Here is a 26,786-nt window from a genome sequence, read left to right as displayed (position 1 = left end):
GATGGCTTCGCTCGCATATGTGCATGCGTTGTTGAATAATCAGGATCTGATCATGGTTGATGGATCTGCCACATCATCCAACGGGGATTAAGCCCGTTAAGGGGGAGAGGCAGCCAATCCGGTTTCGGATATGCGTGCCAACAGATGAGGTTTCAAGACAAACGCACACTCTCTCTCTATCAGAGCCAGACACCGTGAAAGGAAGAGAGAATGAGGATCTACTTCGTTCGACCCTCTCTCTCTCGTGTTGCCACAAAGTCTGAGAGTATATGATATCAGCATCTCCTGTTATCTGATTTTAAATAAAAAACATAAAAAGGGAATTGAAATCTCCGCTTCGTCTCTGCTCCTCCTCCCCAATCTCTCGCAGAGATTCTCTTCTCTTAATCTCGATATCTATGATCTCTTTTTGCTCAAGTGTCTCGTTGCCGCCGGGCAAGAGCATGTTCTCTACTCTGAGTTTGACTCCTTTGATACTAAATACGAGTTCCACAGAAGCTCGTTGAAGATTGCATTGTATATGTTAGTCGAGATGATTGAGAATTTGGATGCCAATAATGTTGGTAAGGTGATTAAGAAGAAGGACGCTAAAGATGGGAAGAACAGGGTCCTTGCGCCACTGAAAAAGCTCTTACGGACTTTGCGAGAGATAGAACAGTTCTATGACTGCATTGGGGGAATTATTGGGTTTGTTCTTTTCTCTTTCAATGATCGATATGGGTTAATTTTTTTTATCGTTCTTCTTAACTTGGGCCTGCTAGTTGTTCTAGTGGTGTTTCATGGAAATTGTTCATGCTACTGCTGAACTCCCCTGCTTGTTGTTCTAACTAGGGCCTCTGTCTAGAATCTTGGTGAATGCTTTCCTGTAATGAGATAGCTTGTAAGATTATTCTCCTACTTTCAAGTTTCAACAAGGATTTGGTAGATTATCTTGCTTTGAGGAATACAACTACTTTTTCTTTCATTCTTTTTTTAAACATTTCGGTAAGTAGGAAAGTTTGAGTTGCAACCTTATATTTTACAGTGAAGAAACTAAAGAACTTCATAGCTTTTTATCCACTTTCTCAAATTCTTTTTCCCCCCACTGGAATGTATTACTTACCAAAACAAGAGGGTGAACATTCTTTATAGCTACTTCCGAACTATTTCATTTTTGTGGAAGCAGGTTTTCTGTACATTTTGTATTTATATTTGCATGCATCCATTGCAGATATCAGATAATGGTGTTAGAGCTTATTTCCCCATCAACATCTGAAAGGCATGCATTGAATTGGTCTCACCACTCGGATGAGACAATGAAATGCCAATTTCTTGAAATTCATGTTCCTAAGGGACTCGATCTTGCTCAAAATACAGAATATGCATCTCAAGCAGCTTTGTGGGGAATTGAGGTTAGCTTGATAATGATTATTTCTTGATAGCAAATACTGGGAGCTTTCAGTTAGGGTTAAAACTCAAGATGCTTCTAGCAATGCTAGTACTACTACTGCTAATATTTCATTGTTTCATTGTTTCATTGTTTAAAGGGTTTGCCAGAAATGGGTGAAATTTATCCTTTGGGAGGCTCTGGGGATAGGCTTGGTTTAGTTGATCCTCATACTGGAGAATGTCTTCCTGCAGCCATGCTTCTTTATTGTGGACGAACCTTATTGGAAGGTCTTATTAGGGATCTTCAGGTACAAGACCTCCATTCCATTTTTTAAGTCTGTTACTCAATTTCCTTTCAATGAGATGATGAGCCTACAAAAATTGGGACTGCTCATTGTGGATGCCGAATGCACAAGTTTATACTTTCAAGTAATCATATGCATGGACCTTTTTCACTATTGCAGGCTAGAGAGTTCCTCTATTTCAAAATCTATGGGAAGCAATGCGTAACCCCTGTTGCAATCATGACAAGTTCAGCAAAGAACAACCATGAGCTTGTCACTTCACTATGTGAAAGGATGAAGTGGTTTGGAAGAGGTCAATCAAGTTTTCAACTTTTTGAGCAGGTTTGATGTGGATATGAGAATTTCTTTTACTCTTCCTCCTTTCTAAACTGTAACTTATTTTCTTTGTCATATCTCATATAGTTAAGAATATGCCTCAATATATTGGCTTGTTTACTGCCAGCCTCTCGTTCCCACTGTTGGTGCAGAGGATGGCCAGTGGTTGATTACCGGGCCGTATACTCCAGTATGCAAACCTGGAGGCCATGGCGTGATATGGAAACTTGCACACAGCAAAGGAGTTTTCAAATGGTTTTATGGACATGGAAGAAAAGGTGCAACTGTTCGACAAGTCAGGTTAACTTCAACTAATCCTTCTCTAATATGTCCGTCTTTTTTATTTTCTTGTTTGGCAATGCTGAAATATCCATACTTCCTTAATTGGTTTGGGGTGGCTGTGCAGTAATGTTGTAGCTGCTACAGATGTGACTCTTTTAGCATTGGCAGGGCTAGGTCTCCGCCATAGAAAGGTATGCTTTTTTATTCCAAAATTTCTTGGTCCCCAACTGTATGAAATCAATGTTTTTTGTGTGGTAAAACTTCTTAAGGCACACTGCTCTAATGAACTGTATGGAGTGTGTCAGTTTTTATCGTTGCCATTTTATTAGTTAAGCTATAACTCTGGAAGTGTTAGAATGTTGGTAGAGAAAAAGAAGGAAGAGTGATCAAACTGCATTGCATTCAGCTGCCCAAAAATTTCTTATTTGTTAAAGTTTAATTTTCCTATATAGGTACTTTACACCTTATTAATTGAAATAGGAGACTTAGTGGGATTTGGGAAGATATTAGATTGATGGATGTAAAAGCAAAATGGACCCAATTTCAGAGTACTCTTTAATTTATTGAGTTGACAATTACAGGTTGTAAGGTTGGATGCTATTGAGCATGAGTCATTAAGCATGTGACTTTTTTCTTTCAAAGTTTTTGTATGTGTTTAACTGACATGATAAGTCCTATGAAGTGGTGGCACTTTACCATTACATAAAGAATTCTAAGTTGCCAATCTCAAATTATTGGCATGGGTGGTGTTTAAGTGTCATATGCTTTGAGATATCCATGCTGTTTTCTTTTGCTTGCAAATTTCTACTTTCCTCTAGCAAAGATAATATCCAATTATTTATTGTTCAAATCACTTATCCTGTACTTTTGTCTGTAAATGGACTAATTCATGAAATTTATGTCTATGGATATCAACAAGGGGAATTAACCATTTTCAGCAAGGAAGGCAAATCTTGCTGCCAGCCCTCAGAATCAAATCAATAATTTTTCAAAAGCCACTGCTTCAGTTTTTACCAAAATGAGCTGTTTTTTCAGACATTAGGTTTTCTTTGATGTATTAGAGCTAGATATGGAACACAGCTTTCATGTAATACTAGGGACACCATTGGCTTCAGAAATAAATTATTCCTATTATTTTAATCTTGAGGGTCATGTTTCTTGGCAGTTATTTTTGACTTTTTATATTTCATAATAATAATTTTGTTGACAAGGCAAACACAACTATTTTTGGTGCATTTCGGGCTTCATAATTGGGATTTTTTTAGTGAACTAATGATTAATTGATTATCATTATTAATTCCACCCTATTACTGATCCGCTATCTATTCTTTATTAATTTATTGCAGAAATTAGGATTTGCTTCTTGTACGCGGAAATCAGGAGCTACAGAAGGCATTAATGTTCTCATTGAGAAGAAGAATCTGGATGGGAAATGGGCATATGGTTTATCATGTATTGAATATACTGAGTTTGATAAGTTTGGCATCACAGATGGTCCATTTTATCCTCATAGGTATAACATTTGCTAGCCACTTTATGTTGGAGAACTTTATAGTACAAGTATCAAATAGTTTATGCAGATTAGGGCTTTTTGTTGGGGGTCTACTATTTCAAAATTTACTCTTGTGGAAACTGTTAGTGGTGTTAGTGAAGGGGTATTTCTGTCTTTGTACTTGTTGAGAAGGTTGATGTGTACTGTTATGTTAGTTCGAGTGCTTCTTACTTAAAGAAGGGCACTTAAGTCTTTTCCATTTAGTTAATAATATAATAACAGGTCTGGCCGAATCTAGGGAGATGGATCTCTCTTTCCTCATCTTTCTCTCTTCTTCTTTCTTCTCCTACTTTACTTTACTTTACTTTACAGTCAACGAACAAGACATCATTCAGAGCAAGGTTCAATAAATCAGACTTGCTAGAATTTTGTCTTTTGCGCATTCGAATTAGGGTTTCTCTTGGGTTTCTCAGCTATGAGTTGGAGACTGGGAAAAGGGCTGAAAAGGAGTGATCGCCCTCTTCCCTAGGAGGTTCCTATGCCTCCGATTGTGTCGTTGGTGATTAGTTGCTGTGGTTTCTAAGCCCTAGTTAGGGCTGGTACGTGTGGTGTAGTGGTGTCTCAGCCCTTCGTGTGGTTGGCCTTCAGGCAATGAGGTAAAGTTTTTTTTTTATCTGTTATGGAATACATGAGAGGTGTAGTACAGTTTGCATGATGGGTTTTCAGATTGCAGTATGCTAGGGTTTATGCTAGGGTTTATTCCGGTTTGTGTGTGAATCGAAGGGCAATAGTGTCTACTTAATGGTGAAACTCCCTATAACTGTGGATTAGGGTTTGTGGTGTTGCAAGTGTGGTTTTCAGCATTTGATATCGCTGAAATCAGTGTGTAGACTTCGGTGAGTAGGGGTTGTGGTGTTGCAGTTTTCAGCATTTAATACTGCTGAAATCAGTGTGCAGATTTCGGTGAGTAGGGTTTGTGGTGTTGCAGTTCTCAACATTTATTACTGTTGAAATCAGTGTGCAGATTTCGGTGAAGTGTCTGTGTGTAGTGCTCATAATTCAGTGCTCAGAATTCAGTGATAAGGAGTTCGGCAATGGCAGATAACAATGATAGTAAACCTAGTGTCATGATCTCTACTGGCTACCTGAATGTCCAAATGACCTCCATTAAACTGAATGGAGAGAATTATGTTCCTTGGGCCAAGTCTGTAGAGGTTTTTCTGAAGGCAAAGAAGAAAGTGAAGCATATAAGAGAGGAGAAACCCCCTGCTAATTCTCAAGAGTATGAAGACTGGGAACAGGAAGATGCATAGATCATTACATGGTTGTGGAACAGTATGAAACCCAAAATCAGTGTGAATTTCATGTTTCTTGACACAACCAAAGAGGTGTGGGATCATGCTAAGAAACTGTATTCAGGTCAGGATAATACCACTAGGGTATATCAACTGAATCAGGAATACTTCAATCTGCAACAGGGAAGTCAGAGCCTTGAGGAGTACTATGCCAGTGTGAGGAATATCAGCTTGATGTGACACAGTTTCTGGTGGGGCTGAAGTCTGAGTATGAACCAGTACGAGCTCAGATACTAGGGGGATCTGCTCTTCCATCTTTAGAGGAGGTGTTTGCTCGTCTTCGGAGGGTTTCCATTGGATCTATGGATTCTAATGCCTCCGATAAATCAGCATTTGCAGTGTCGAGAGGTCGAGGTGGCAGAAGTGGGGCTCGAGGAGCCCAGCCTGGCAGATGTGGTAGTGGTGGATCTACACATACCCGTGGTGGTGGTCGTACTGGAGGCAGAGATTCAGGGGGAGCTCATGGTAGAGGACGTGGATCGGGTCCACGGAAGTGTACTCATTGTGGATTGGATGGACATACCATTAACTACTGCTACGACTTACATGGTCCTCCCTCAACGTGGGCCAACCATGCCATGACTAGTGACACCAGTTTTAGCTCTAGACAGGAGAACCGGTCAGCTGACCCGTTGCCTTCTACTCCCTCAGATGGCCCAGGCAAGGAGATGGTGAGTGTTCCTCGGGATGAGTATGAGAGGTTTGTTCAATCCAAGTCGCAACAGAACACAGCTTCCTTTGCACACTCAGGTATGACTTGTTTGGCATCCACACCCAACCCCTGGATTATTGATTCTGGAGCCTCCGATCACATGATGGGAACTCCAGGTGTGTTTTCATCTCTCACTCATTGCTCAACATCACAATCTGTTACCCTTGCTAATGGCTTCACATCATCTATCTGTGGTGTTGGTAATGTTGACCTAGACCCTGTATCCCTATCCTCTGTTTTATATGTACCTAAGTTTCCATTTAGTCTTATGTCTGTTAGTAAGCTGACCAAGTCTCTTAAGTGCTCCATCACATTTTACCCTTCTATGTGTGTTTTTCAGGATCTCAAGACGAGGATGAAGATTGGTGGAGGGCATGAAGCCGGTGGACTGTATTATCTTGATGGTGGTGGACGAACGTCGACGGCCCTTCAGTCCTCCATTTCCCCTCTCCAGTGGCATTGTAGATTTGGTCATCCTTCGTTGAAAGTGTTGAAGTCCCTAGTCCTTTCATTGAGTCAACTTTCTGTTTTAGATTGTGAGTCGTGTCAATTTGGGAAACACCATCATGTTCCCTTTCGTTCTAGGGTCGATAATCGTGTGTCGAGTTTTTTTTTCTTTAATTCATTTAGATGTTTGGGGTCCTTATAAAGTGATGTCATATAATGGATACCGATATTTTGTTATTTTTGTTGATGATTGTTCAAGAATGACGTGACTCTATTTAATGAAAGAAAGAAATGAATTATTTGCCATCTTCCAGAAATTTTATGCTGAGATCCGCAATCAATTTGGCGTTCACATCAAAATTTTCCGTTCTGATAATGGACGTGAATACTTGTCTTCATCTTTTCAAGAATACTTGGACCAACATGGCATTATACACCAAATTTCATGTACTTACACTCCGCAACAAAATGGGGTGGCTGAGAGAAAGAACCGTCATCTTGTAGAAACGGCACGCTCCCTCATGCACCACATGAATGTTTCCAAAATCTTTTGGAGCGATGCAATGCTCACCTCTTGTTTCTTAATTAATCGGATGCCCACGTCTATCCTTGATGGTCGTTCTCCTTTTAGTGTCTTATTCCCCAACATGTCTCCGTTTCCGCTTCCTCCTTGGGTATTTGGGTGTGTCTGCTTCGTTCATAATCTGGGTCGCGGGACTAACAAGTTAGATGCACATTCCCTGAAATGTATCTTCCTTGGCTATTCCCGAACTCAGAAATGGTACAAGTGTTATCGTCCCAGTTCTCGTCGTTCCTTGGTATGTGCTGATGTTACATTCTTCGAGTCTACTCCATTCTTCGTCGGGTCCGGTGCTGCTGCTTCCTCCTCATCACCACCTCCTCTTCCTCTTTCCGTGGCTGATCCACCTCCTCTGGTTCCAGTCATGCCTACGTCCTTGCCTCCGATGCCACCGTCGGTTGACCGTCCACCCATCCGTCACGTGTATACACATCGCCCGCGTGTACTGGCTGCAGCTCCTCCAGCTTCATCACTATCGACAGATCCAGCTCCGGCTCCGGCTCCGACACCAGCCTCCGACCTAGATCTCCTTATTGCCTTCCGGAAAGGTAAACGTACTTGCACCCTTCACCCTATTTCCAATTTTGTTTCACTTACCCACCTCTCCGCCTCCCATCGCCAGTTCATCTCTTTGTTATCCTCCGTGGTTGTTTCTAAGGATGTCCAGGAAGCCCTTACCTCTCCAGAGTGGTGCCGTGCTATGGAAGAAGAGCTCTCTGCTCTGCATCATAATCACACTTGGGATCTCACCGCTCTTCCTCCTGGGAAGCAGGCTGTTGGTTGTAAGTGGGTGTATAGTGTTAAGTACTTGCTAGATGGTCGTGTTGAGCGCCTGAAGGCGCGGCTGGTTGCCAAAGGGTACTCCCAAACCTATAGCATTGACTATACAGAGACATTCTCCCCGGTTGCTAAGATAGGGTCAGTTTGTGTCGTCATCTCTCTTGCAACTATGTATGATTAGCCTCTCCATCAGCTAGATATCAAAAATGCCTTTTTGCATGGTGATTTGCTCGAGGTCTACATGGAGCAACCACTAGGGTTTGTTGCTCAGGGGGAGGATGGTAAGGTATGCAGACTTAAGAAGGCTATTTATGGACTTAAACAGTCTCCTCGAGCATGGTTTGGTAGGTTCAGTGAGGTGGTCAAGAAGTTTGGTATGAAACAGTGCCAAGTTGATCACTCTGTCTTCAGTTTTGACTCTTCAGCAGACAAAATAATATTGGTGGTGTATGTAGATGATATCGTTGTGACTGGGAATGACAAAATGGGCATTGATAGATTGAAGGCATTCCTACAGGAACACTTTCAAACAAAGGACCTTGGCAAGTTGAAATACTTTTTGGGCATAGAGATAGCAAGATCTAAGCATGGCATTAATTTGTGTCAGAGGAAATATGTGCTCGATTTATTGGAAGAAACAGGGTTGTTGGGTACTAAACCGGCTGAGACACCTATGGAAACAAATACGAGGCTGAGCAGTGATATAGGTGAAGTATTTGAAGACCCTAGCAGATATCGACGGCTTGTAGGCAAACTAAACTATCTAACCATTACTCGGCCAGATATTTCATCTGCGGTTAGTGTGGTGAGTCAGTTCATGCAGAAACCTTTGGTCCTACATTGGAATGCAGTGCTAAGGATTGTGAGGTATCTGAAAGGAGCTCCTGGTCGTGGTTTGCTGTATAGGAGTGGTGGAAAACTGGTAGTAGAAGGATACACCGATGCTGATTGGGCAGGTTCTATGTCTGACAGACGATCCACCATAGGCTATTGCACCTTTCTGGGGGGTAACATGGTAACGTGGAAAAGTAAGAAGCAAACAGTTGTGGCAAGAAGCAGTGCAGAAGCAGAATATAGGGCCATGACACATACTGCTTGTGAATTAGTGTGGCTGAGGAACCTTCTACAGGAGATAGGATATGACATCAGTACTCCAATGAAGCTCTGTTGTGACAATCAGGTAGCAGTTCATATCTCTTCCAATCCAGTGTTTCATGAAAGAACCAAGCACATCGAAGTTGACTGTCATTTTGTGAGAGAGAAGGTGCTGAATGGGGTGATAGAAACTGCATATGTTAATACGGGAAACCAGTGGGCAGACTTGTTTACAAAAGGTTTGAGTCGGGGGAGAGTGGACTACATATGTAACAAGCTAGGACTATATGATATATACTCACTAGCTTGAGGGGTAGTGTTAGTGGTGTTAGTGAAGGGGTATTTTTGTCTTTGTACTTGTTGAGAAGGTTGATGTGTACTGTTATGTTAGTTTGAGTGCTTCTTACTTAAAGAAGGGCACTTAAGTCTTTTCCATTTAGTTAATAATATAATAACAGGTTTGGCCGAATCTAGGGAGATGAATCTTTCTCTAATTCGAACCAGCCTTTCTCTCTTTCCTCATCTTTCTCTCTTCTTTCTTCTCCTACTTTACTTTACTTTACTTACAGTCAACGAACAAGACAGAATTCTAGGGCAGGTCAAACTTTAACAGAAACCTCCAAAAGCGGAGATGAAAATGGTGCCTTTATCCCTGTGTTTGTTTCTTTAATGGAGAGCCTAATCACCATTTACGAATGTCTTATTGGTTTTCTCTCTAGCATTTGGGAGTGTTTTTTCTTTCTTTTTGATTGCAGATAGAATCCTCCAACTGATGTAGCAGAGTTGTTTGAACCTTCATTCTATAGAATTCCAACAGGGAAAGTAAAGGCATTATGGAGATCTACTAGGACAGCTATTTTATGAGATTTATGGGGGAAAGAAATGATAGGATTTTAAAGAAAAATCAAGAACGAAAGAGATGCTTATGGAAATACAACCTAGAGCTCAAAAGCATTGGAGGCCACCAACAAGAAGTCAGCTTATGCCTGTGATGGGTGCAGCATTGGAAACTGTGGATCATCAGGCATAAGAGAAGCATATAGGGATGCAAGGTGAAATAATTTTGCAAAATTTTATGGGGCAATTGGTATTTGTGACTCCTTGAATGAAGAATTACTAGCTGTTTTGCAAGGATCAAGAGTTGGAGGAAATCTAGGCATCTGAAATATAATTGTGCAAGGGGATTCAATGTTAGTACTGGGCGGATTAGATCCAACAGTCAAGGCCCATGGCAAGACGGGCACATAATGAGGGAAATAAAATTTCTGACAGAGAAGTTGGAGGCTACCTACCATTGAGTAACTAAACTATATCAGCAAATTGCTTGGTAGATTCACTATCCATGCAAGAAGCAACTAGGGATCAACTGTTTTGGGCCCAATTGTACTGTACAGTTATGTAAAGTTATGAAGGGGTGCTGGGCACTTCTGTAAATAGGGTAAGCTTGCATTAGGGTGCTGGAACTTTTAATAAAATTATCAGTTATCCATAAAAAATAGTTGATTTTTGATAAGCATCCATAAAAAAAACAGTTTATGCAGTACATATCTCAGTTTTATCATTTTAAAGGAATTATATCTTTAGTAATTAATTATAAATAATAATAGATCTAGTTGGAGTTGATTCTTTCTTTGAAAAAATAAAATCACCAAATATGATAATACTGATAAAATTACCGCAAAGTTTTTCAAGTATAAAGAATTAAAATAGAATTTAAAAAATACAGAGATGCCATTGTTGTTGTCTCAACGTTGGTGTTTGGAATATATCCCTGGCATTTGGATTTCTTTTTTTTTTTTTAATTATCCAGACTTCATATATTTTTTTCTAAAAAAAAAAGAAAAAAGAGAAATCCAGACTTAATGATAACCCTTCTAGAAAAATGGAAATATCAGAATATTAGTAGGAATGGCTGTAACTACTAAGTAGGCTGCAGATAATGTGCTTATTTTGAGATCTCCTAGTAATGTTGCTGCAGTTTTGTTCTTATGCTGTTTATGAGAAGTTTCGGTGTATAACCTGTCTTAAAACTTAGAGAATATGTTTCTTGAGGGAGGGGTTTTTGCATCTGGTTCTCATCTGAAGTTCCATGACTCATTGGCTTACTCTATTGCTACCATGATGTCTTTGTTTCTTATTATAACCTACTAGGTTTTCTTGATATGGAACACCTCAGTATCACCGTCCAAGATATTGTGCACAAACTTTTTCAGAGGTTTCTGATGTAAAAACAATTTTGGTTTCTGTAGTTCTTCCATTAACAAGGGGCGTTTAGATTTAGATTGTCAGGGGGACCAATCAAATCTGTGAAAAGTTGATGGGATTTTTATGTTTCATCTACTCATCTATTATTGATAGTATCATTGGTCAACAATTGATAACTTTCTTTTTAGTCTTTCTGAAATGATTATTGGTCTCTCGGTGAAATTATTGAACCCATTCCTCCATGGGGTAGTTTCTATTACTTCATTGCCTAGGTCTATAATTTAGTTCACGCTACACTTTATGCACATCAAGATTATCATCTATTCTATTTTAGTCATTACTTTCATTTAAATATACCTATGGTATTCATTTATAAATTCTTTCTTTGAACAGGTAATATTTTCTTGCCTACTTTAAAAGATTACTGCAATGTCAATCCTGTTTATTGTGTTAAGTTTGCAGGAAGAGTTTCCCGCCAATACAAATATTCTTTATGTTGATCTAGCTTCTGCAGAAAAGGTTGGATCCAGTGGAAATGCAGACTCTCTACCAGGAATTGTGCTAAATCTGAAAAAGCCTATTACATATGTGGATCATCTAGGAATCCAGCATAGGTACAATTTCTATTGCTGTTTCACATTTCTTGTTCTTATATTTTGTTCATGGTTCATGCTATAGTTACCATTAGTAGTCGATCTAGACTACAACCAATCTTGAATTTAAAAGAAAAAAGGATGGAAAATTGAAGAGAAGAAAAGAGAAGAGAGGAAGAGAAGAAGTACACGAAGGGAGTTTCAGAAAAAGAGAGGGAAGGTTATGATTTCTGCCGACCCGCTCTTAGTATTTATATAAATGTAAAAGGGCTGAATTGCCCTTATTGCTTACATGGCAAATAGAATAAGAAATAACTAATAATAAAGCTGAAATAACTACCAACTAACACTGTCATATCTAACAGAAATATTGCTGCCATACAAACACTATGGAACACTATGGGGACCACATCAATGGGGTCCACATCAGTGTTCTCTACAGTTCTGTTATTCTTTGGTCAAGATAATCTTATGTCATGTGGCAATATATTCTACATTTGATAGAAAATTACATTGACCATGATATAATGACAAAATTACCTAGAACCACTCTAGGTAAGCATGCTAACTAATGCAAATCTGATAGGGTACCTAGAATCACTCTAGGGCATGGAAATCACTCACCATAATTAGCATAAGCTCAAAAGAACTCAATAAATTTCATAAAAATCCTAGCAATCAAACTGTTAGACTCATCAGAATTGTAATAAGACTCAAACTGAACTGCCATTATCCTAATCCAAAGTAGACTCAATAACTCTAATCCTACTTATTCAATGACCCTGAAACTTTAAACATAAACAAACTATAAATAGACAAATCGGACCATATCATTGAACCCCACAGAAAATTGTAAAATGACAAAATTACCCCTGCTGTCCAAAAATACAGAAATACATAAACTTTCACAAAATTCCAATTGTTGACTCTTCATCTCCTGCATCAAAGTCCAACCTATGTGAAAAATAAACATCACACATACTGAATCTAAATCAAATCATTTGATTTTTGATTGTATTGGTAACAAAATATGTCTATTAAAGATATGGGGTGTATACAAAGAGGAGTATAAGAAAAGATAAACCAGAAGAGAAGAAGAGAAGGAAAATGAATGGACGGAATAGCCTGGGTGCCTCCCTTAGCTATACATAATTCTTCATACATCCAAAAGGTACCTGAAGAGTGTTTCGTCATTGTCGACCACAGCCAAATTCCTACTTCATCGAAAAATGAGTAGACAGAATAGCCAAGATGTCTCTCCTAGCTTTACATAATTCTCCATACATCCAAAAGGAACCTGAAGAGTGTTTCACCATTGTCAACCACAGCCACAATTCCTACTTCATCGAAAAACCTTGCCCTGTATTCCAAGCCTGATATCTGCCCCTTCCTCTTTGCCTCTACTCCTAAATTTGCTTTCCATCTTATACTGCTCTTCCTATGGTTACTGTTGTTTCCAACATCTTCCAATTCAATAATTCTTTCACCTCTTTAGAGATTTGATTAGCCACAACCTCCTTCCTGAACAGCTTGTCTGAATCAATACTTCCAATTTTCTCATTATCAGTAATCTCCTAATTTTTTGTGGATCAGTTTCTTACCCCCTATTATAAACATTCGTATGCTTACCATCCCTGATCTTGAGAATCAGCCTCAAAGACTTGGCTACTTGAACCTGGTTGCAACTTATTTCTCAATGTCCTCTTCATTTTAAAAGCTTTGCCAAGTTGTATCCCCTTTGCTTCTCTGTAGACTCCTCTATAGTTTATAGATTTCTCACCCCTCTTTCTTCACTAGACATATCCTTGAATCACCACAGAAGATATCTAAACTTTTCTCTGTATCTTATCTGCATGATCTTAATTGTTTCCAAGCTCATGATGTTAATGGAACTCACTTAGAGCACCCTAGGAATTTCACCTTGTTATGTCAAATCATATATATATATATATATATACATATATATATATATATATATATATATATAGAGAGAGAGAGAGAGAGAGAGAGAGAGTATAGCTGGTAGGTTGGTCATGGAATAGAAACTTGAAAGTTTTAGGACATGGACTAGCTAAAAGGAATCTATATGTTTTTTTGATAGGTGAATCTATATGTTAAACCATAATTATGCATGTTTGTTGCAGCATACTCTGCATGGTTGGTGAGGCAGCTGGGAGCCTGGGACTGTCATCTAATTCCAATCCAAATTTAATAATTTGATATTTTTGAAATTCGAAGTTGAGTTTTATCCAGCTGAGGAAGGCTTATGTAAAATTAAATTATTAGTGTGAGCCATGTTCTCTTTGTACTTCTGGGCCCACTACCCTTTTAGGGATAACTTGGCTTTATTTAATTAAATACTGCTATTTATAAAAAATGTAAAATTAAATCATTAAAGTCTGGATGCAAACACAAGAATATGTGATGGAGCAATAAGTGTTATGTAACTAGTAACCAAGACGTCAGGATTTAACAAGCATGGATCATAACCTCATCCTTTTGCTTCTGGGTGCAAATTTTTCCATGTCAGTAAGTGCCAGATGGTTTGGTGAGATCACAAGAATATAATGTGGGAGCATTAAGTGGTGCAACACTATATTAGTTTCTTTTAAGGCTAACTCAAGTTTACTGTATAATAATATGCTCTACTTTCTGGATTTTATGTTTTTGTTCCTTTAGGCTGCTGAACATTACTCCTAGCTAAACCCTACTGCTGGTTCTTCATACTGACATATTCAGCTTTCTACTGTATAAGGGTGTTCCATAATCACTTAAGTGGCTGAACTGAATGTCTTATTTGTCTGTCTTTTACTGGATAATATATTCATGGGTATGGTAGTCAATCCAACTTCAGCTTCTGCCATTAAGGAGCTCACAACCTCCTCAAAAAAAACTTATCCACTAAAGGCAAAGCAACAAGTCATTCAGTTAGCCATTTTGCCCTAATGCTTAGGTTAAATTTTTTATCATCCCATATCTCTTACAAGTTACACCATATAAACCTCAATACCCCCATTTTCTGTACCCTCTTATCATTCACTACTAAAATCCCAAAGACATGCTAATTCCTTTTTCCCTGCTTGCATTACCTAATTAAAATCCTAAACAATATTTTGGGTCTGTTTGGTTTGTGTGAATAGGGATCTGGAATCAGAACCGGAATGGTCTATTCCAGTTCCAACCTTTTGGTTGGGCAGAACCGGAATCTGATTCCCATTCCTGGTGGAATGGCATTCCCCCATATGAGGGAATTTCCGTTCTCTCCCCTCCCTTGGGAATGAGAATCTATTCCAGCCAATTCTGATTCCAGCCTGAGCCAAACAGGTGGAGGGAATAGACCATTCCAATTCCAATTCTGGAGGATTTCGATTTCGATTCCGACTGCAAACCAAACAGGCCCTTATTGGATAGTTTAAACACAATATCCTTAACATTCTAAAACCATTAAAGAGTGGTGGGTCAAATGTTTAAATGCTCAAAGCAATAAACCCCAGCTTCCCAGCCCAAATTTTAGATTCCTGAAAACCCAGAAGAAAACCTTTAATCTTTATATTGTCATTTTGTTTCCACTCTTTCTGAATCTTGAGTTTTTGATGGTGCTCATAAATAATAGGTTATGAGTTGAAAGCCAAGATTGGGAATAATTTCTGGTTTATCAATTTTTCTTTTAGCATCCAAGATTCCATCAGCTCTTTGTGATTATTTTAATGATCTTTCCATGTTGTGGAAGAATGATAATCATATCTCTTTTCTACATGGAGTTATAATTTTTTACAAATGTAACAGTATAATCTTATTAAGTTTTGGAGTGTGATATTCATTAAGGATTGATATGGGAGTGGCCATTTTTGTAAAAAATGCCACACCCCCCTCCCAAGACTCTGGATAGTTGGGACCATGATTGGGTAGTAGCCCTTAGTTATTTTGCCTTTTGGTTTGGTCTTGTTTACAATAGTGCACCCTCCTCCCCAGGAATGTAAAATTTTTAGTTATTATGTTTCAGTGATCAATACTAGGATGATATGCCAACTGCTGCTAATTGAGGCCACTTTTATCTGAAGTCTTCTGTCTCAGAAAGTATAACATAAGTTATTACTGAATATATTACATTTTGATTAATACCAACACCCTGATAAAGGAGATCTGTTATGGAGAACCAGAATAATATTTTTCATTTTTTGTATTTGACTCATTATTTTTCCATGTGACAGTGTTTCTGGTGGAAGATTGGAATGCACAATGCAAAATATTGCAGATAACTTTTTAAACACATATTCATCTCGGTGTTATAAAGATGTAGAGGGTATGACATGTTTAGCTTATGAGATCTTTTTCCTTCTTTTCTTTCTAGCCTCTCAAAATGGCATCTTTTTATCCATGCTAATGCACATCATTCATGCGATGTCTTAACAGATGCATTGGACACCTTTATTGTGTATAATGAACGAAAAAGGGTTACTTCATCTGCTAAGAAGAAAAAAAGAAATACAGACAAGTCATTGCGCCAGGTTTGGTTTTTGAACTTCTCAGTATTTTGCACTAGTTTTGGGAAGAAATAGAACAAAATTCAGATTGAGGCACTGAATCTGTATACTGAAATGTAAATGTTATCAAATAATAATTTTTATATTTCTCAAAGGATAGATCTTGTCTGATAACTTTATACCTTCTAGAGATGTAATTTATTGGCAAGATTGATGTGATTTTGATTCTTCATGAGGTAGTTGAAAGGGTGATGAACTACCTTCGATCTTTTTGGACATCCACTTTGTAGAAGTGTAAAGGAATTAGATACTTCATAATATATATATGTGGTGGCATTTTCATTCCCATTTAGATCACTGAAACTGATTGTCATCCGGAGTTTGTTCACCTCAGATGGTGAATATCGTAGCAGGGTAAGTGGTGTTCATTGTAACCATCTGGGGTCTTGGGAGTATACTGGATATGGTCCTAACCTTATGGCATTTTTTTGCAAGTAGCCACTCTCAGACTTGAAACTGCATTCTCATGCTTGTCAACCTGACAAAGTATGAATGCGAATGAATATTTCAAATTTCATTAAATAAAATTATTAATGTAAGGTGTATGGACTAATCTGAGACATTTGTAGTCATGACCATATTGTGTGTGTATGGGCATATTTAAAATGAAAGGTCTGGATGTAAAAGCAGTCATTTTTATTTCTGCTTAACTTGAAATTATAATTTCAAGATGACATGAGATCTTGATGTATTCTCTTCTGAAAAGAAAACCAATACACGTTGCTTCTGAGCTGATGTAAGAATGGACTCCCATTTAACCCTCTGTTGGTGACTTTTGTTCCCAAATCAGTTCCTCCACATATATCAGTTTATCTACTGCTACTTAGTTTCTGAATAAATTAATCTGAAGGCACATCCATTTTTTTTTTTTTTGTTGATCAATAACACTTTCATTAATTCATCAGTAGAAAATTTACTAGTGGAAGACAAACACACTTATCTTCCAAGAGTCACAAAGAACTTCAAGAAATGAAAAAAGAAAATACAAAGATACAAAGACACTAATGTTACAGCTTAGCCCAAAACAAAGAATCCCTTTCTGCCCCTTGTTTTGCTAAACCGTTAGCTAGGGAATTAGCTGATCTTTTAATCCAACATGTCTTAACTTCCATCTCCCGCACCAGCCATTTGAATTTCCTCTTCTCATTATTATACTTCCATAAATCATTTTGATCTTTAGTCAGCCACCCTATCACCACCTCTGAATCCCCTTCAATTAAAAGTTTCTTGATGTTCAATTCCTTAGCTTTCCGGGCTCCTTCCATAACTACACATATCTCAGCTCTAAGGGAGTCACCCACTCCAATTGGGCCTGAGAACATAGCAGAGATGACCCCATTTTCATCTCTAAAAACACCCCCGATCCCTGATTTTCCCGGGTTTCCCCTACTGCATCCATCAAAGTTTAATTTCAAGAATCCACTAGGGGGGGGGGGGGGTCCAAGCCACACTCATTATTGACTTGGTCTGCATGCAATTTGCAATTTCACCCCACTTCCTCAACATGTCATCCACAGTGTAATCTGTGAATATTTCCAAAGATTTCAGCCGTTGTACCACCCTAAAATGTATGATAGCCCTCAGATCTGCTGTTCCTCTCTGAGTTTCTGAGAATATCCTGGAGTTTCTTTCTTCCCACAGTGTTCAACATACTGCAGCCCTTAGTCCACATTGTCCTTCCCCTTTTTAACCGCCACCTGAAAAAGGAAGGTGAGAAAAGGTCTTGCATGTCTGATGGGGGATTCCAGCTGCATCCAAATAAGGAGAAAGCCCAATCCCACAATGACCTTGCGAAGTGGCAAGATACCATTAGGTGAAAACCAATCTCCCCATCTGCTTTACACAGAACACACCACTGAGGTGACAGGCAAGTATTGGGTCTCTTCTTTTGGAGTAGATCACCAGTGTTGATTCTTTCCAGATAGGCTTCCCAACAAAAACTACCAACCCTAGGAGGTATAGCTCTACACCAAACCTCACCAACAGGGAAAGGGGACAAGGTAGGACTGGTGGATTGACTGAAGACTTTGAAGAACGAAGCACAAGAGAAAATGCCATTGGGGGTAGGTGTCCAAATTCTAGAATCCGCCCTAGTGGGTCTAAGACAACGTTATCAAGAAGTGCAAGAAGGCTCGAAATACAGTTGAAGTCTGTATTTTATGGGTGGTGAAAGACGAGATCGGCTCATTTTTCAAATCAGAAAGAGCATACAAAGACGGAAATTGATCCTTTAGAGGGGCGCTCCCCACGTAGGTTTGTTCCCAAAATTTTATGGAGTTACCGGAATTCAAGTCATACATGATATTAGGAATGAAAACTGGTAGCAGGTCATGAATGGCTTTCCAAGGAGAATTGCTTGTGATCTTAGCTCTGATTCCAGCGTCCCATCCATTGTGCTCCAGCCCATGAATACTTGCCACTATTCTAGCCCATAGCTTCTCCTTCTCCATAGGAAACCTCCACAACCACTTCCTCAGCAGAGTCATATTCCTTCTCCTAATACTCCCAAGCCCCAAACCACCACACGACTAACTCCTACACACTATTTCCCAGCTAACTCTATGATCCCTCTTCTCTTCTCCCGGCTCCCACAGGAAATCTCTCATTATCTTCTCTAATCTGTTAGCAATCTTCACTGGGATTTTAAACACCGACATGAAAAAGACGGGTAAGTTAGCAAGCGTGGCCTTAATTAGTGTAATTCTCCCACCAAGAGAGAGATAGTTCTTTTTCCAGGATACCAATCTTTCTTCAAACCTTTCCATTACCGGGTTGTAGAAACTCTCTCTTGGGATTATCACCTAATGGTAATCCTAAGTAGTTCAGAGGCCACCCCGAAACTTCACACCCCAACACTTCAGCACTCTCCCTGATCTCTCCCTCCTCCAAATTCACCCCCACTACATAGCTTTTCCCAAGGTTAACCTTCAAATTGGACATTTGCTCAAACAGTTGTATCACCGACTTTAAGTTCTTGATAAACCTCACATTACCACCTTCACAAAACAGAATAATGACAACCCTCCAACCTCCCAACCAACTTTAAATTTCCCAAGGTTAACCTTCAAACTGTAAGTGAGTGAGGGGGGCTTCCACCCTCCCAACCTTCCAGCCTCTAATGAGCCCCCTAGAATCTGCTCTGTGAATCAATTTCCCCAAAACCTCCACAATTAAAATGAACAAGAAAGGAGAAAGGGGGTCTCCTTGTCTTATACCCCTACTGGTTGGAAAGAAATCCACCACTGTCCCATTCACTAGCACTGAATAATGACAATTCCGGACACAACCCATGATCCACTTACACCATCTAGCCCCAAACCCAAATTTAGTTAAAACTTTCCTCAAGAACTCCCAGTCCACCAAGTCACAAGCCTTTTCCAAGTCCAGCTTATAGACCACTCCCTTCTTCTTATCCCTCTTAAAGTTCTCCACACTCTCATTAGCAATTAAAATCTGGTCTGTAATTTGTCTTCCACTCACAAAAGCTCCTTGATAGTGTGCAATGATATCTGGCAGTACCTTCTTCAGCCTCAAAGACAACACTTTTGCAATGATCTTATACAAGCTATTAACCAAGCTTATTGGCCTAAAGTCCTTCGGGTGGGATGCATATTTCTTTTTTGGAATTAAGACTATAAATGTAGAGTTCACACCTAGATTGACAATTCCTCTCCTGAAAAACTCCTCAAACACCAGCAAGAGATCATCTTTCAAGATATCCCAACAATCCTGATAAAAAGCCATTGTAAACCCATCTGGCCCTGGAGCTTTTGTTCTATCCATAGAAAACACAGCCTCCTTGATCTCTTCTATATTAAAGCTTCTTTCCATCATTCTCCTGTTCTCCACCCCTACATCTGGGTCACCTCTAGATGGCGTATTCCTGCTCTGCTTCCGGTCTCCCAGTTTTCCCCTTCTAATAAACCTTGCGCACTCTGTGGTCTTGGGAGTGAGATAAGCCGATTGCAGTCTTCACCCAGGAATAATCTTGAAATATTCCACCCTTCCATATCACCTCCAGCACAGTTGCCTTCATCGTTTACACTGCCCACACTAGAGCCATCAACAGAAAGGTCCTTCGATTCATCATCGCCTTCACCGCACTGCACCCATCCTTCAAACTTCTCTTTCTTCTCTTCAGTTCTTCCCCTAGTGAAACTTGGCTTCGGCCTCTCTGAGAAACCTTGCACGGGGCTAGGCTCCTTCAAACTTCGTCGGGAGACCCACTGTAACGCCCTCTTCTTTTCTGGTTTTCGGCGCTGCTTGCATTCCCCCCTTTGGTTTGCGGCTGGGGACGATGATAGACCGTAACTGATGTCTATCATAGTCGAAACCCCAGTCACGTGTTTCATTAGAGGCTCACGCGCCTTTTTAACAAGCTTGGTCGGGCCCGCTGACCTGTTTGGGCCTTTAAAAATACCATTAGCAGCCCACATGGGCTTTTGCTTTGGCCCATTCTTAAACACACGCGAGCTCACGTGACTTTTAAGAAGGTCACGCTCGTCCAACCCCGGCTCCGGTTTGGTTTTAACAGGTCTATGTTCGGTTCTTCCTTAGACCAGCCCCTTTTCCTTGTTCAAAAAAGTCTTGGTGCCAGTTACAACCTGTGCAAAGGACCTGCCACCCTCCAGACTGTTCACTGCTTCCACACGCAAAAATCCCACCCCCTGCCTGCTACCCTTTTGTTTCTCCAGCAAATGTTTTTTCATTTTAGTGAAAGTGCTTTTCTCGTTTGAATCCTCCAACCCTTTCTTGCCATGCAGCTCTTCTTCTTCAACCTTCTCATCTCCCTCCCTAAGAGCCTCTTTCCAGAGCATCGATTCAGTGGATGAAGCCAGCCACACTGAGTAGCAATGCCCTTCGACTAGCACCTCTATCTTCCGAGGAATCTCCTCAGGTTTTACTCCATTCAATAAAATGGAAGCTGAACGAAGGTCTCCCCAAAAGGCACCTCCTAGTGATCCTCCACACATCAAAGCAATGGCTTCAGCAGTTTCTTGCTTCCACAAGTGAAAGGGAAGACCTAAAAGACGCACCAACACTCCATCTTCAACAAAGAAATCTTTGCAGTTTGATCCATTTGATTGACATCATTTTGTTCTTCACAATGGATTTTCCAAGAAAAGTGCTGCTCATGTGCAAAGATAGATGGTATCTATTTATTTCATATGCTTCAACAGTTCAGTAACATAGTCTTTGTTTAATATCCTTTCTTTTTTGTGGTAAATCTAACCCCCACGAATTTCTAAGATAGTCATTATCCTTAGAATAACACCATGATGTCAGAATTCCATTGTTACTCTTACCCCTGCTTCTAAACTCTTGGTTTAAAATATACCAAATTGCTATTTCTTATCATTGTAGAAATTATCCTTAGTCCAAGGTTCTGATGGAAAAACATTCACCTTCTACTTTAATCCCTGCAGTGGGTATTAACCATATCCTCTTGACTGTCATGTCAGTTCGTGGTTTGCCCCTCAATAATAGGTGGTATTTGTCATGTCTCTGGGACCAAAAACCCTTTAAATCCGTATGTCTCACTCTTTTTGTAATATCAAACATCTGAGAATTTCCAGTGTATATATATATGCAGAGATACATATCCTGTAAGTGTTCCTCCAATGCTAACATTTTCAATTTGGAAATGTTGTGCAGACCCCAGATGGCTCACTGTTGGATATTATACGCAATGCAGCTGATCTTCTTTCCCACTGTGACATAGAAGTGCCTGAGGTGTAGTCTCTGGAAACTGGAATAAGACCTGCATTGTTGTTTTTAGCCTCTTCCGGTTTATGTGTAACATGGTGCTGTAAAAATTATATCCAAATTTTCTTTCTTTGGCTCTGTTATCAATTTCTTGTCTATTTATTCTTCTCTTAGTTTTTTTTCTTTTTTTCTTGTAAGATTCTTACATGTTTTTTCCTCTTAATGTTTGTCAGATCAAAGATAATGGTAAATATTTCCATTCTGGACCACCATTTCTCATTCTTCTCCATCCTGCATTGGGTCCACTTTGGGAGGTCACCAGACAAAAGGTAAGCATGCAATTTATCAGTTCATTCTAAAATTAGATAATGCAAAATCTTTCTCGGTACGTATGTGTTTGTGCATGTATATATAAGTAATCTGTCAAATGCAAGAGCACTAAAGAATTTTGCTTTCAATTATATTAGTCATACCCATGCCCTTAAGAACAGCTTTCTGTAATTTGTCTTTAGCCTATTTTCTCTGACAATTATTTTCAAAACCATATACTTTACGTACCACTGGGAGAAACCCATGGACTTGCTTTGACTGTCTGTAATTTCAGTTTTATAGAGGTTCCATTTCTGATGGATCTGAGTTACAAATCGAGGTTGCTGAATTCTTGTGGAGAGATGTTCAGGTAGTTAATGTCAAGTAGACTTTGTTGAGGCATACCTAATCTCTACATTTTTCTATATAAGCTTGATTGTTTTTCCTCATCAGCTGGATGGAAGCTTAATTGTTGTTGCTGAAAACATTATGGGCTCAACTAGGATAGATGAAGCTGGTGAACCCATACTAATTTATGGGCACAGGTAATAGAATCTTCCCTCTACTTTTCATTTTCAATAACAATGGCATTTGGGAGTTGATTATCTGAAGATAAGGAATATATGATGTTTGGTATTAGGTGTGGAAGATGCAAATTACAGAATGTCAAAGTATTAAATAGGGGAATTGACTGGAGCTCCAGTGAGAATATTTACTGGAAGCTTGATGTTCAGCGCTTTGAAGCATTAAAGGTCATACTGCATGGCAATGCTGAATTTGAGGCCAAAGATGTAGTTCTACAGGTAAGCATACCAAAAGAACCATCACTTTTGCATGGAATGTCTGGAAACATTGTGAACATGAGAGGTATTGGGGGCATCATCAGAACATGCACAGGATATTTCTTTGGATCAAAGATATCAAATTCAAGTGGGTTATCTTAATCATTCAAGTACCTAAGTTATAAGTTCCATGTATTGGAGGCACTGCTATGCATATAAGGCTGCATTTGGAAATGATGCAATGCAAATCCTGGTTCAGGGTAAATTTGCACTCTGGTTCACTTTTTCCTGTGTTTGGCAACATTACATTTATGCATTGACAAATGACAGACCAATGCATATTTACATTGATAATAAGATGTAAAAGTACATCAATAAAAAAGAAGTAATTTTGCATTCAAGTGGGCTTTTGATAAAAAAAGCATATGCTTTATTGGAATTCATGTTTGCATCCATTACAGCTAAAAGTCTGTTTGGTAAGAAGGTAAATTTGTCAGTGCAAAACTAACCCAATTTTGCAATTTATATAAACCGTTTTACACTCTGCATATTTGCATCATTTCCAAACGCAGCCTAAGGAATATCTGGTAACATGATGAGGACGAACATGGAAAAGTTAATCCCAACATCTTAATATACCTTACCTAAAGATTCACTGGATTCAATGATTTTTACTGTCCAGTCACTGACACTCTTATAGTCTGGGGAACAATGTAATGCTTATAAATTGAATTATTGCAATTATCCAATCAGGTTGATATTTGATTAGGAGATATCCCAGCTTGGATCTGTAGAACAAGGAACCAGATCTTCTAATGCACCATTTCATTATAATCTAGTTATAATTTGTAAATGGAAATAATTGTTTATAATACTTCATTATCAATGACCTTTTATCTTTGCCTAAAGTAATAAGTTAGTAAAACTTCTTTCATCTATTTTACCTATTCCAGGGAAATCATGTATTTGAAGTTCCAAATGGATACAAAATGCAAATTACAGCAGGAAATTCAGGTGCTTAAATCTAACTTCCCTTCAACTATGCGGCATAATGTTTTAGTGCAATCTATGACTTTTGAGTTTCACCATCAACAACTCTCAAGTAATATTTGGTTTCACATATGCATGTTGGTTTATGAGCATTTTAATTGTCATTACATACAAACATTTTATCACTCTTTTTATTACTTAACAAGAGCAAGCTTTGTTAGACTTAACACTCGGAAAAGCCTTGGATTTATATTGATGATATCTGTAGGAAGACATAGCTGACACCCATCTGTTGCTGAGCTTTGGTAGACTTCTATATGTTTTCTTATATTCCACTGTGTTGATCTCTTATACTTTATTCTTTATGTGCTTTATTTTGCTGAGTTTTTCTCTTTGAAAGAGTTTTGAGACAATTTTTGACTATTTAGTCACATGTATCTTGTCTCATTTGGCTGAGGGGATCTGATCTCGAAATCAAGTTTCAAGATTCCACAATTTTTTGTTTGTTTCTTTCTGACCTTTTCCCATTTGACTACATCTATTTCTATATAGAAGGGGCAGAAAACAAAGTTTAGCTGTACAAAGAGGCAGAAATTTTCTACCTATTATATGGTGAAACAGATGGGGCATTTGAAGTTTAATATTTCTTAAAAGCATCGGCAACTCATCATTTTATTTACTACTCCTGGTGGCCCTCATTTCTAGTTATGGTATGAAAAGATTTTGACCTCGAATTGATTATACAAATCATTATCCTCATATAAGCCTTATGGGGTTACCTTAACTATTTGAATTGATTATTCAAAAATCTTCTCCAATGATGTTTTGCATGAATTTCAAATAGAACTTAGAAGATTTATTATTTTAAATTATATCAGCACAAATCTTATATGGTTCAACCCTTGTTGTATAGAAGGATGTGCATGTATCTATATATCTCATTTTATGTATTTTTTGAATCGATACAATTCTGAATACTAACCTGTCAAAATGACAAAAAAATATTTAATTATGATAAAAGATGGTTTTAGTTATGACTAGTTTTAGGTTTGATAAGTTTTTTGCTGGTGGTATTTGGGATTAATTCATGTGAAAGTTATTCTTCAAAGAGACTACCACTGTTGCATTTTAATCAATTCTATTATACTGGACAATTTCTACATTGAAATATTTCCACTGTTAAATTAAAAAAAAAATGTTAAACATTAGGGTATTTTTACTCGAAACTAAAAAAATGCTTTATCACTGTAGTGCTACCATTAACATACCTACTTATTTCCTTGTAGGAGATCTTTCTGGTCGTTTACCTCAGGCATTGCCTTGAATTTTTATCTTTTATTGTAAACGTGTCCACTGTTTTATTTTCAGTTATATTTTAACCATAAAATTTCCTGCTTGAATGAGCTAAGCACATTATTCCTTTGTAATTGCAATTCACAATTCAGGTTTCTCAGTTAGGTTAGACCCTATAGAGAAGGATATGATGGATTGCGGAAGCTGGTTCTGGAAGTACAAGTTAAGAGGCACGCATATTCAGTTGGAAATGATAGAGCTGTAAAGTACTTACTCGGCCTTTTCATCTCACCTTTGTGAATCGTGGTTCACAGACCGACTGAAAGTCGGCTTCACATATTTGGCTCATTCCACCTTGATTGGTTAAACACAAGTTAAACCTTTCGTACTGTATTTTTAGTATGTAATAAGATGCCGAGTCATGTACTTGAACACATCATGTGTTGCTCATGTAATATAAATGTAAAAAAAAATAAAAAAGAAAAAAGAAAAAAAACTGCATTACTTCTGATACAAGTATATATTGTCTTTCTCTTTGAAGGGCTTCCAATTTGACATTTACCCTTTTCAGTGCTTTTCCTTTTTCTTTTTTTTTTCCAGGTAGGCTGAATAGCAACAATCTCTGTTGTATTCTTTTCCCACTTTCAGGATGATCTTCCTTGGAGCTGACTTGTCAGGACATGGAGTATTCTGAACTCCGTAATGCCGGATAATCCTACTATTCAATCGGTAGTGTTGGACTAATACTGGTTTATGCTTATGCACTTTAATTGACTTCCATTTTAGTCGGCATTGCATGGATGCGGAGTAAAGGAATCAAATCCGATGCATCCGTGAAGTCTTTGATTCAGTAAGATGGGAAAAGGACTTGGATGTCTTCTTAAAAATACAGGCTAATGCAAGTTTGAGCAACACTTGTTTTTGCCATTTGTGCATTTGACCTTGTTTTATCCATCTCTAACATGAATTTTCAATAAGGGCTGTCAATGGAGCAGATCTGGGACGAATCAGGTAGACCTGGCCAGATGGCCCGAAACCAATAAGAAAACACCCCAACCCAGCTCCCACCACAACATTATGGCCTATAGGGTCCGTGAGTATAATAGACTCGGAAACGACCCTAGATTTTGACTGAATGGCCTTTAGACTGGTTATTTGACAATAAAGTTGTCTATTTTTGTTCTCTCCTCAAAATATCTTATATATCTTATTCTTATCACCTGTAAAATGATAAATTTTAGACATTTTATTTGAAATTGTTGGTAAACCATGAGAACCATATAGCAGTATTGCATGGATATGGATGCAGGAGTTGGAATCCGACACATGTTCAAAGAATCTGACTTAAACTTGGCAAGATGAGAAGGCATGGTCTTGGTATGCATATTTATATGTATGTCATGTATACTTATGTAGTTTATATATATATATATATACAAGACTTTCCTTTTCCTCTGTATTTTATTTTGACCTCGTTTGTTTTCTGAGAAGTGGGGGCGGATAAGTTGATAGTTCTCTTGGAAAAGAAATAAATCTACATCCGTGTTTGTTTTCCAGTATTAGTGGGTCTCACAGAAAATAACAATTCTTGAGCAGTTCATTTAGCTGGGGAAGTAATACTTTCCTCGGATTT

At 38.6% G+C, this 26,786-nt stretch overlaps 1 protein-coding gene across 1 annotated transcript; it reads left to right on the top strand.

Annotated features, from left to right (window-relative positions):
- The first annotated feature begins 239 nt into the window (after window positions 1-239).
- UGP3 (UDP-glucose pyrophosphorylase 3) lies at window positions 240-25,669 on the top strand. Its single transcript, XM_088973924.1, has 17 exons — window positions 240-687; window positions 1,211-1,391; window positions 1,527-1,676; window positions 1,833-1,994; window positions 2,116-2,288; window positions 2,395-2,461; window positions 3,617-3,783; window positions 11,392-11,550; window positions 15,741-15,832; window positions 15,943-16,037; window positions 21,729-21,806; window positions 22,013-22,108; window positions 22,384-22,458; window positions 22,542-22,633; window positions 22,729-22,891; window positions 23,824-23,884; window positions 25,306-25,669. The coding sequence occupies exons 1-17, from the start codon at window positions 521-523 to the stop codon at window positions 25,416-25,418; spliced, it is 2,091 nt and encodes a 696-aa protein (XP_088830050.1). The 5' UTR covers window positions 240-520; the 3' UTR covers window positions 25,419-25,669.
- Window positions 25,670-26,786: the final 1,117 nt, after the last annotated feature.

Source organism: Nelumbo lutea, chromosome 2 (assembly GCF_056320005.1).
Source record: "Nelumbo lutea isolate HS-2025 chromosome 2, American lotus-T2T, whole genome shotgun sequence".
In the NCBI taxonomy this organism is placed as follows: Eukaryota; Viridiplantae; Streptophyta; class Magnoliopsida; order Proteales; family Nelumbonaceae; genus Nelumbo; species Nelumbo lutea.
This window is presented reverse-complemented; position numbering and strand designations above follow the sequence as displayed.